The sequence below is a fragment of the Lampetra planeri genome, chromosome 42, assembly GCF_965212315.1.
Source record: "Lampetra planeri chromosome 42, kcLamPlan1.2.h2, whole genome shotgun sequence".
NCBI classification, from domain to species: domain Eukaryota; kingdom Metazoa; phylum Chordata; class Hyperoartia; order Petromyzontiformes; family Petromyzontidae; genus Lampetra; species Lampetra planeri.
Window position 1 is genome coordinate 3,467,896 of NC_136148.1, and position 12,307 is coordinate 3,480,202.

General features: G+C 53.4%; 1 protein-coding gene across 1 annotated transcript in view; it reads right to left on the reverse strand.

The window, feature by feature from the left end:
* TRAPPC8 (trafficking protein particle complex subunit 8) overlaps positions 1-12,307 on the reverse strand; it is a 56,210-nt gene that overhangs the window by 20,111 nt on the left and 23,792 nt on the right. The window contains 6 exon segments of the mRNA XM_078613783.1: positions 840-997; positions 2,705-2,819; positions 3,804-3,878; positions 5,374-5,522; positions 11,804-11,918; positions 11,920-12,032. Of these exon segments, the coding sequence (XP_078469909.1) occupies positions 840-997; positions 2,705-2,819; positions 3,804-3,878; positions 5,374-5,522; positions 11,804-11,918; positions 11,920-12,032 (725 nt within the window).

A 12,307-nucleotide genomic window follows, 5' to 3' on the forward strand; every position in this document is an offset into this window, starting at 1 on the left:
CACAAATGTTATCTCCACAAAGTGGCTCATCATCACGTGGAGATTTATTACAGCCAAACACTCTAAACGCGTGATGTTGATTCTAAATGTGGAGGGAAAAACCAGAGAACCCGGAGAAAAGTCCACGTGACCACGGGGAGAGAGACACGCAAACTCCAAATATAGATGGGTCAGGGTCGGGATCAAACCAACCATTTCCTGTATATCAGGTGAGGTATTTAAACATCTTGCCACTGTGGCACCCAGTCCAAGGTTGCAGTTCGCACTCAACTTTTATAGCAAAGATAATCGGTCAAACAACCTACCCGAGCAATGGCATCCACGATCACAAAAACCTACACTCATCTGGTATGGGCGGTCAGCCAATCTAACGGAGCAATGCCATCCGCCCAAGTGCTTGGGCCGGGAAAGGCACCGCTCTGCTTGCTGTTTTTAAGTTTTGTTGTCCTTCCCCCACATCTCCGATTGGCTACGGACGGTGCGAAAGAAGTTCAATACACATGGAGGAAGGGCAAAAATCTACCAGTAGGGATGCGCTGCTGGCAGTGTGGTCGAACCTAGGGGACCCCCCTTCACCGCCCCCCCCCCCAAGTGGCAGCTGTCCCTGTGCGGCTCAAGCAACTCAGCACCTGGCCTGACAGCGGGTGCCAGCCTGCCAGTAGTGGCGGAGGGGGGGCGGGCGACGGCGATGACTGCGAATAAACACGGCCACCGTTTTACGCACGGCGTCATAGATGTGCGACCGCATTACGACAACGCTACGTAGCTCTGCAACGTCGAGCGAACCCACTGCGGCGCGAGCCGGGGCACAAGCCCGAGTTGTCGTAGCGACGTGGCACCTGCAGCAGGGGCATCGGCGGGGTGACGAGGGGGTCGAGCCGCCGGTCGGGCCCGTACTGCACGGTCGTCTTCTCGGCCAGCGTGCCGTTGAGCCGAGGGCCTTGCACCTCCAGGTCCTGGCGGCCACGCACCACCATTCCGTTTCCCGGCACCTTCACTGCACGCGCACAGCGAGACGCGGGTGGGTGAGTGTCGGATGAGTGGAGTGGGTGAGTGTTGGATGAATGAGTGGGTGGATAGGTGGATGTGTGGGTGGGTGGGAAAGTGAGTGGGTGAATCAGTAAGTGGGTGAGTGAGTAGGTCAGTGAGTAAGTGGGTAGCTGAGTAAGTGGGAGAGTGAGTTGGTGAGCAGGTGGGTGAGTGGGTAAGCCAGTGAGTAGGTCAGTGGTAGGTTGGTGAAGGCGGGGAACACAGATATTGGGAGTGTACTACAGTACAACAATGGCGTTTGCTGTACAGCCCACAATCTAGCCCCACAGAAGCCGACAAGACCTAGGCTAGAACTAATTGTAACAATAATCAGTCACATTTGGCATTTTTCCCATTCGTACACCACAGGGCTACCGCAAAGGTGCTATGCTTCACATACATAGCCTGCATCACCACCACCAGCACGAAAAAGTCACTTAATGATTACACCCATGATTACTCCGATAAGCACAGTTGGCTACGTACGGTACATGCAAAGTTCAACGCACATATAAAGTGAACGAGTGTTCGTGCAAAATCACAAAAGTGTCCGCATGTGAATCTCTTCTTGGCGTGGGTCAAACTATTGGCGGCCAGCAACTGGAGAGGAAGAGCGGACCCAGGAAGAGGAAATTATTCGTAGAGCAGAAACTTTTATTTATTTCATAGAAGCCTCTGATTAGCTTAACCCAAGCGGCTGACCATTGCAACACTGGTGATGACTATCGGGGGGGAAGGGGGGGGGGGGCGACCAACTAAAGTAGAGCTCCGTTTTGTTTGTCATCGGTCTGATGCGTCACTTAATTTCACGTCACACCATCAGTTAAAATGGAGTGGACGTTCCTCCGTTCGAGCACTGCTTTCCCGAAAGGCGCCGTTCACGTGGTTCTTCAACGCAATGCGAGAAATCCGATTTGTTATCATTGTTGTTGTTATCATCGTCGTCGTCATTGTCCCGTGTTGAAGAAAATTCACGCGCACCGCGTGCAATCGGCAAACACTTTGCCAACACGCGCGGCGTCGTCCTCCGGAGCGTGACATCGGCGACAATAGCGCCACGTGACAAACGTGACAAACTTTTAGCGGAGCCTTTTCCTCTGTGTTTTTTGGAAACCCTTCGGATGAAAGTGGACAGATTTCTGTAGGGCAAATCCCAAGTAGCAACAACTCCATACTTAAGTTAAATTCATTTTGGATCATCTGAACCAGAGTAAACTACTAAACTATTCTTTTTATATTTTACCAGGTGAGGCCCCACTGAGCTATATAGTTATTTTTCAGACGCGACCTGGCTATCACAAATGATAGCTCATGGAAGTGGCTTCTCACGCGGAAATTTATCGCAGCCAAACACGCAAAATGTATTTTTCAAAATGTGGAGGGAAAAACCGGAGAACCTGCAGAAAAATTCACGTGACCACGCGGAGAGAGAGACACGCAAACTCCAAATTTTCTGGCGTCAGTGTTGGGATCGAACGCACGACCTCCTGTATCCAAGGTGAGATAGTGACATCTTGCCCCCCCTAACCCCCCACCCATCCGAGCATGTTACATACGGAGAGTTGGAACGCTCTTAACGTATTCAACCTTGGCTGCAACGCGACAATGCAATCGAATCTCGCGGCATGAGCCCGAGATCCCAGGCGGCGTAGTGTTGGTCGCCCCGCGAGCGAACCTGCGCTCATGGGATCTTTGGGGTCGACGGCCGCCGAGGGAAGGGTGCTGAGGCTGTAGACGAGGCCCAAGATGTGCAGCTCCCCCGTCTGCTTCGGCAAGAGACGCAGTCTCGCCTGCGCCACCACGCACACGGGAGCACGGCGACGGATTTGGGACTTCCTCGATGGAATGCATTTTGGAATGGTTCGCGATGTTAGGAGGAGCCACACGAAACAGAGGTGGATGGACAACAAGGGCTGTACCGCGGAGGATAAGGCGTGCTTTTCTCTGGATGCTTTCTCTGCGTGGACAAGGCAATACTGTGGTGAATAAGGCGTGCTTTCTCTGGTTGCCTTCTCTTGATGGCTGTACTGTGTAGGATAAGGCATGTTTTCTCTCGCACATACACCATGGGCAAGAGCGGTCGTGGTGCTCTGGAAGAAGAATCACGTTCAGCAGCCCGAACTACTCACCCAGGGCAAACCACGCAAAGTAAAGTGTCAACCGCATCCATCCATTTGGTCATCAATCAGTCAAGTCAGTCCATTACACATTCCGTCCATCAGCACGTCCGTTCGTCTGTCAGTCATGCCGCCCATCAATCAGTCATTCCGTCTGTCAGTCACTCAGTCGGTCAGTCATTACATTTGTCAGTCAGTTAGACATTCTGTATGTCCATCAGTTATTCAGTCCATCAGTCAGTTAGTCATTCCGTTGTCGGTCCGTCAGTCCGTTTCGTCAGTCAGTCCCATGCCAAGCTCGCACCAATGAATTTCTGGCTTTGGCTCTAGATTTCAGGCGCCCCCGTGATTAAACCGGGTTCTCACCAATGACCGCAAAAACAACAACAAAATTGACCATCACATACAGTTTAGATTTACACTTTCTTTGGATAAATACCAATGGTAAGAAGTAAAAAAAACAGAGAAAACTGTTTGACTGCCATGTGACGAGCATCACCCTGCACCGGGGCTGGTGGGAATGTACCACCCGTGTGGATGTACGCATGTTGAACTTCTTTCGCACTGTACGTAGCCAACCGTGCTTAAACGGAGGTGCGGATGAGAGGTCACCTGAAGGGCTGCTGTGTTAGTGAATGTGCGAGCGGGTCAACTCACGGTTTTGGTCTCCTCGCTCTGCAGAACAAACTCAGGATTGACTTCCGTGTGGATGAGGTCACTTCCTGCTGGCATCTGTGGGAACAGAGAGGACGTGTGAGATGGTGATGGTGATGGCGGTGGCACGGGGTGGGGGCTGGTCAGGTGCCTAGCGGGTGACCACCAAGAAGAGGTCCTGGGTTCGAATTCAGGTATCAGCCGCCCAACCACAGTGGTGAAACTGGGTTCTCAAGAATAGAGAGTTCGTCTCAGCCTGGTGACCAATTACTGCATAAAAAAATCACATTATACGGGCACAACTGAGATCCTATTTGTTTATCCAGGTTTAAGCTATTAGCTCTTTTTCAGAGGTGACCTGGCCACATATAATAGCTCAACAAAAGTGGCTCATCATGTGGAAATGTATAGCAGCCAAATAATCTAAACGGATGTTTCTTAATGTGGAGGGAAAAACCAGAGGTCCCGGAGAAAAATCCACGCGACCGTGGGGAGAGACAGAACATGCAAACTCCAAATATACAGGCGATCGCACCCACAACCTTCTGTACACAAGGCGAGGTAGTTAACATCTCGCCGCAACGGCACCCCAATCAGTTCTCCTGGCGCGGAAGTAAAAAAACGACGGTACAAGTTTTTTTAAGTTGCCCACCCCCCACCCCCCACCTCCGCCTGTCCACCCAGGGGTTGAGATGGCTACACCACAGTAAGCCGATCCGGCAAGCTGCGAGCGGTGGGGTCAAGTGTGTGTGTACCTCCCACCTCTTCCATGACATCTGGTGCCAGGGTGGAAGAGCAGGCAGAACATGCCCCCTGGAGAGTGGGCTCGTTAGAGCTCTCCCTTAAGTGGGGGCCCATTTTTCTGCCAGCAGTGGCATTAGCAGGCAATTGCAGGGCTGCCCCTTTACTTATATGTACAACAACAACAGGGCACTGAAGGGCAAGCGGAATGCAATTTTGGAGGGTTTTTTTTTTTTGCCCTAGGACATTTTCAGCAAAGGCACCGGACTCGAAAAACAAACACGCGAACAGGCGGGCCGCGTGAAACGAAGACACCGGCCGTGTGAAACGAAGACACGGGGGCCATATCAGGCCCTCACCCGGTGACGTTGAGAAGCTAGGCGAGTGCCGACAATGCCGCTCTCTGCATCACGACATGGACCTGCCCTTTGAGACTGGTGGCGCGGTCACGATCGCGACGAGGGCGGTGAGGGCGATGACGAGCACGACGACGAGGGCTACGACGATGGTGGGCGTGACGACGAGCGCGACGATGAAAAGGGTAATGAAGAGGATGATGACGAGGGCTACGACGACGAGGGTGACGACAAGGGCGACCACGATGGCGGGTGTGATGATGAGCGTGACGACGACGAGGGTGATGACAAGGGCGACCACGATGGCGGGTGTGATGATGAGCGTGACGACGACGAGGGTGATGACGAGGGCTATGACGACGTGGGCGATAACGAGCGCGGCGACGAGGGTGATGACGAGGGCGGCAATGAGGGCGATGACGATGAAGAGTGCGACGACGACGACGAGTTCGATGATGAAGAGCGCGACGTCTCACCTTCTCGTTGGTGACGGCGGATGGCGAGGTGTCGGCCGGCGCCGGGGAGAGAAAATCCCGTGCCTGGAACTTCCAGAGCAGCGCCAGGTCGGTCAGCACCAGCGGGATCTTCAGGGGGTTCTTGAAGCACACCTCCACCGTGATGGGCTCTGAAAGCACACACACACACACACACGAGACATCAATAATGGGTATCGGTAAAAACCAACAGCCTTTATCGGAAACAATACAACATGGATGTATATAGCGGCCGCTGTCAAGACGCTCCGGGATCATTCATTTTATACAGAGAGAGAGAGAGAGGCAGTCGGTCATCAGCAGAGAAGAAGAAAGTCATGAGTGTCGAGTTGAACAGGGGCAGGGAATCAACAGCGTAGATGGCTTGGGGAAGGGAGTTCCAGACCATGGGGGCAGCAAAGAATGAGCGATATCCCACTGAGCAAAGGCTGTGTGTGGGCTTCAACAAAAAGCCTTGGGGTTGCTGGAGCGGAGAGTTAATGGAGGGGAGTAGAGTGAGATGAGAGAGGAGAGGCAAGAGAGTGGGTGGAGGGGAGTGGATTAGAGGGGAGAGGTAGGAGAGTGGGTGGAGGGGAGTAAAGTGACATGAGAGGGGAGAGGTAAGGGAGTGTGTGGAGGGGAGTAGAGTGAGATGAGAGGGGAGAGGTAGGGGAGTGCGTGGAGGGGAGCGGAGTGAGATGAGAGGGGAGAGGTAGGGGAGTGTGTGGAGGGGAGTAGAGTGAGATGAGAGGGGAGAGGTAGGGGAGTTCGTGGAGGGGAGTAGAGTGAGATGAGAGGGGAGAGGTAGGGGAGTTCGTGGAGGGGAGTAGAGTGAGATGAGAGGGGAGAGGTAGGGGAGTTCGTGGAGGGGAGTAGAGTGAGATGAGAGGGGAGAGGTAGGGGAGTGCGTGGAGGGGAGCGGAGTGAGATGAGAGGGGAGAGGTAGGGGAGTGTGTGGAGGGGAGTAGAGTGAGATGAGAGGGGAGAGGTAGAAAAGTGTGTGGAGGGGAGTAGAGTGAGATGAGAGGGGAGAGGTAGGGGAGTTCGTGGAGGGGAGTAGAGTGAGATGAGAGGGGAGAGGTAGGGGAGTTTGTGGAGGGGAGTAGAGTGAGATGAGAGGGGAGAGGTAGGGGAGTGTGTGTAGAGGAGTAGAGTGAGATGAGAGGTAGGGGAGGATCCTGCATCAGGATGTTAGGCAAGTTCTATTCACGATATTTCAGCATGAAGCTGTAATTCGGAGTACACGGATACAACCCAATAATATATAATGAGGGGGTAATGTTCAAGGCTCTGCCCCAATTAGTTTCAATCCATTGCTGTATGGTGCTTTCATCAGTAGTACTAAGTGGCTCCGCTGAGCCTGACGCAATCGTCTGGCTCGCCCACTGGTGCACTCAAGTGTGCAGGCACGCCAACTGCCCGTATCAACTATCCCGCGGCGGCACGGGGGCCAGGAACAAAGGCCACATTCCCGGGCCAACATGGTGCACAGCAGCAACACAAAGACAAAGATCCCCCGCATAGCCTCAACAGACTTCGGGGGATAAGTCCCATGAAGGCTGGAACGGCACACGAGTGGGTGGCTGGCTGGCATCACGCCACTCCGCCTTTGTCTCCCCAGTGCTGATGCTTCCACACCACACCAACTGCCAAGTCAGCGCGGTGGATGGGATGGGGGGACGGGAGGTGGTGGGGGGAGCGCGTGAATAGCTGAACGCTACGAGACGACCCCCTCCCCACACAACCCTCAGAGGGCCGGTAGTCAAAACGTCACCGCTCAGCCGCTCGGAAGGAAACTTTTTTTGATTCAAGTGAACAAAAGCGAACGATTTGGCCCTCTCGTCGAGCGCGCGGTACCCACTGTTCGATCGCTCGTGCGGAGCAGAAGTGGCGAGGCGATCGCTCAGCGTCGTCGTTGCAGAGGTTCAATGGTTCGGGTCTATGCCTCCGTCTGTGTTTGTAATTCTGTAAGTCCTTGAGTCCTAAAGGAAGACTGATGTTCCTTTGCATTTCTTGGATCCCGTTGTGCGAGGCGTAACAGACCGATTTTAATCGCGAGACGGCGAGAGATGGTGATACAATAAGGTGGCCTTCATCCAGCAGCGGACTGACCACTGCCGATGGTTATGAATGAAACAATAACGTCAACTGGTAAAGCGCCGCATAGTGTTCGTCTCGCTCTCGGCGAGGCATCGTGGACAAGCGGGGAAGGCAGCAGTCGGGCGGCGAGCCGGCACCAACAGCCGCCCAATCTCTGCATTCCTCTATATGCGAAGATATTTTCAGCCCAGCTAATGAGCGTTTATACATGTCTTGTAGCGCTATTCACGACTCCGCGGCAGGTTGCTGTTAGGGGCTCACGCCACGTTTATTAAGGGCTTACGCCAGGTTGTTAAGGGATTACACCGAACCAAAACCCCCCCTAGCCAATAACTCCCCAAGGGACAGGGTACTCGGATCCCTACACCCCGGCTAACCCGGCTCCCCACCCTGCCCCGGGCCGGGACTACCCCCAACCTCGGCCGGTCGGGCGGAGTAGCCTCCCCTAGCCTCGTGTGAAGACCAACTACCCGAGTCCCCACTCCTACCCCCGACGAACCCCGGTTACATCCCGGGTCCCCCTTTAAATACCCCCCCCCCCCCGGGGGCATGACGTCACCATCCCCACGGCCCGCCTGACGCCACTCTCTGAGGGCACACGTGACGTGATGTCACCCACTACACCTCTACACATGTGGGAGGAAACCTGAGCACCCGGAGAATATGCTAGACGTGCGAGGGGGCAACACTCTCCCCTGTACAGATGGGCACGGACGATCCACATGCTGCTGTACCGCCTTCTCCTGGCGAGCCAGCGATACGGCACCTTCTCGACACCCACGGGGAGATGAGAGTTTCACGATATCTGAGCGGCGATCCGCCAACCCTCGCTGCTGCCTCCCAAGTGCTGGATTCGTGGCAGCCACGTGCAGCGTGACCACCGCCGCCGTCCGCCGGCTAACGATCACAATGATGATGATGAATCGTTATATTGCTGCGGCCACCACCACCACCACTACCAATCCTTTGACATCAATTTATAGGTCAAGGTTGGGGGGCGGGGGGGAGGCCAAGAGAAACGATTGTTGTTAAAAGTAGCAGCCTGGAAACTATTAAAGAAAGCGCGCAAACGCAACCTCACGCGAGCGGAAATTAGCGCTCTTAATTAGGGGGTGACCCCCAGGTTGTCCCCCCCCCCCAGTCCCACGCACAGCTGACGCCAATGACGTCGATTATCGGCGCGTGTCCAAGTGGAGCGCCGCAAGGGGTTGGGAGAGAGCGGTGGGGGTTGAGCGACGGGCGCTTGCGCAAGCGAGGATTTAATTAAGAGGCAACGGTCGGACGTAAAGTCGACCGGACCCAGCGTTTCCCCCCTGGCACAGCGATGGAATAATTAAGTTCAATTAATTACGATGAGCGTGGATTAACGAGCGCAGGGGTCGTGCAAGGGGGGGCGGAGATGGTGGGTGGGTGGGTGGGTGCGGTGGGGGAAAAAACTTGGGGTACTGCTGGGAATCCCGAATGAGAAAGTAAATATTAAGTAAACTTATTTGACGTTGGTCCTCTGAGACAAGGATGATAACAAGTAGGCACTGGAATGGAAATTAGAAAATGTAATTAACAACAAGTTACGGGACTGAGCTAGCGTGCATCCCAATCGACGGTAAATTCCTAGCACACGCGGCACAAAACCGTGCCTGCAGATGAGACCACGGATTTCTCCACTAAAGATGTCTCAATTTTCAGAATCAGAATCTTCGTGTGGACTGGAGGAATCCGATGAGGTACGACGCTCTTTTTCAAAGACGTCCAATCCAGTGACTTTATACATAGATTACACGTTTCACCGTAACATGTTGGGCAAATCAACATGAGTGAATTTTTAAATAGCGCTTAGTTTAAATCGGCAAACCCGTGGACTGGTATTGACTTTCTAAGTGTGGCCTGTAAAAAGCGACGCCAATATTGGAATTTTTTTGGTCTTTTTTCCACAATTTTCTCTCGATTATGTATATCGGCACCACGTCGTGAGAATAATTCCATTCCGGTCTCTCACGTTAGAGAAGGGCCCCGCAAAAGCGGGAATCACAGAACTCGCTATCAGATACATTCAAGCGACCATTAGGCCATACACGAGGGGAGGCAGCAGCACTTTCCCACATGCCCTGCCTGTGAGAGTAACAGAGGTGTGGACTCGAGTCATGTGACTTGGACTCGAGTCAGACTCGAGTCATGAATTTGATGACTTGCGACTCGACTTGGACTTGCATAACAATGACTTTGTCCCACCTATGAGATGTGGACTCGAGTCAGACTCGAGTCATGAATTTGATGACTTGCGACTCGACTTGGACTTGCATAACAATGACTTTGTCCCACCTCTGGAGAGTAATGTTTGCGACGGTGGGCGAGATGTTAACTACCTCGCCTGGGATACAGGAGGTCGTGGGTTAAATCCTAACCCTGACGCCTTCTGTATATTTGGAGTTTTGTCTCCTCGTGGCCGCGTGGATTTTTCTCCGGGTCCTCCGGTTTTTCCCTCCACATTTAGAATCAATGTTCGTTTAGAGTAAATGGCTGCTTTACATGTCCAGATGATGAGCCGCTTTGTTGAGGGATAATTTGAGGCCAGGTCTCTTCTGAAAAACAGCTATATAAGCTTAGTGGGACTTACCCGATAACATTTAAGTAATTGTTTTTTTACCCTTCTATCTGGCAACAAATCTGACACCTTTTTTACAAGGAGTCATGTTTGCATAGACTACAATACCTGCAGTCATAATGCAAACAAAAAAATAACTCTGATAATGTATGCACTGTCCTTGAAGTTGATTGGTCCACACCATAGACAGCTTTCCTTAGAGACTAGTCTCACATGGGTTGGACCAGATGACGCCAAAAGGCGCACAACTCAAAGACAATGCACCATCAGAGTATGAGAGCTCGGGGTAAGCATTTACACCATTGGAACCTCATTTGCCATTAAAAAATATGACAATTGGGTAAAAAACCAATTATCATATTTTTTACTGGCAAATGAGGTTCCAATGGTGGAACATTTAAGTAGTTTAGTTTTAGTTTTCTTCATTTGTCTTTCTCAAAGTGGGAATTTTGCCAGATTAAGAAATAATTGTGTTACTTCGGCCTAAACTTGACAGACGGTGGCAGCTGTTCAGCGCCAACCTTTTAAATCCATCTCCGATCAGCGGCGCTGACCCAAAAAGCTACGGTCCAATCGCCGCAGCAGCGGCAGCAGCATGGCTGTAAAGACCACCGTCTCTTCTGTGATGGGGGGGGGCAGTGGCGGAGGTGGCGTCGCTGCCTGTCTGCGTGCGCCAGCACACCGTTAAGCCTCTTACAAACAGCTTGAAACGGCGCGCGTATGCATCGCGCCACACCTCTCCACGGCGCCCCCCTCCTCCCCTCCCCGGCTTTGTAAAAACAATCAAAGCGTGACCGCTGAAGGGTATTATTTGTTTGCACGTTACTTATTTCCTGCGGGACGGACGATAATCACCCGAAGCTCTGTGTTGGCGCTCATTTGAACGGGAAGAGGTCGCGAGGGTTTGAACGGCCGATCGGGGCCTCGACTCGGCTCAATGCCCTTCAAGAGTGAACGCCGTTCCAAGCCGGCAAAGCCAGTCTATAATTATTAAGACAGCCTGGGGTTTGTTGTTTCAGGAGTCGACCGAGCAGAGAATTGCTCACGCGGAAACACACACGTACGCAAAGGGGGATGTGCGTCTTGGGCATGCGCTCACACACAGGTGGTTCAGATAATCATCACTGCTATTGGCCGTGAGCGGGAATCGAACTCAGGTAGCTGGGTTCATAGCACGTCGCGTTAAACACTCAGCCACCGCTCCACACACACACACGTGCACAACAAAAACGATAACCGCCATTCGCCAAACTAAGTGCCGGTGACATCACCACGGCACTTGTGCCAGGCTATGTGCACTTTAAGGCCACGTGAAGTGTCGAACGCCCCGGCTGGCAGGAGGTCCCGGGAAAAACCCAGGTGCAAAGCATGCACACAATGGCAAAAATCCCCCCGTATAGCCTTAACAGACTGTTGGGGCAAGTGTTGTTAGCGAACACTTATGAAGGCCGGCATGGCACACAAGGGGGTGGGTGGCCAGCAGCACGCCCGACTGCCTTTGTCTCACCAGTGGCGATGTTTACACATCTCACAAGGTACTCATTTGAGTCACATTCATCACCCGAGGGGAGGCTCAGGCATTGATTCTGATAATCGTCGCCGGTGTCGGCTTTGAGTGAAAATCTAGCTGGGACAGCCAGGTTCGTAGCTCAGCACACCAACCGCTACACTACCGCTCCCTGCACACACACACACACCACACACATACCCGCGTGCGCACGGCGCACCCACCGTGCAGCACCGCGACGGGCGGGCGCGTGTTGTCGGTGTGCGCGCTCAGGCACTGCTGGTAGGGGGCCAGGGCCGAGGAGGAGGCGGACGTGGGGCCGCCGCCGCTGCCGCCCCCCCCGCGCGGCCGTCGCCGCCGACACCAACACCTCCTCCAGCTCGCGCCACTGCACCGCCGCTTCGCGGTCGTACTCCTGGTCCAGCGAGATGTGAGTCGCCGCCTGCATCTCGCCTGCCGCGCCGGGACAACGGGGAGAGGCGAGGGGGGCGGTGAGGGGTTTGGAGTGAGGCGGGGGGGGTCACACCTCCCGTCGTGGCGAGCAGTGCTCGACATTGGCATTTAGCTCCTGGACATATTGCGGCCTTCCGCAATAGAATAAGACTTCCAATGGATATGCAAGTTAAACACGTAGGCTTTCGCGAATAACATAATTCATAATAAAGGAAGGCTTCTTCACAATTGTGGCAAATCGTCTCATGAAGCTGTTTTTAATCACCAGCTAAACG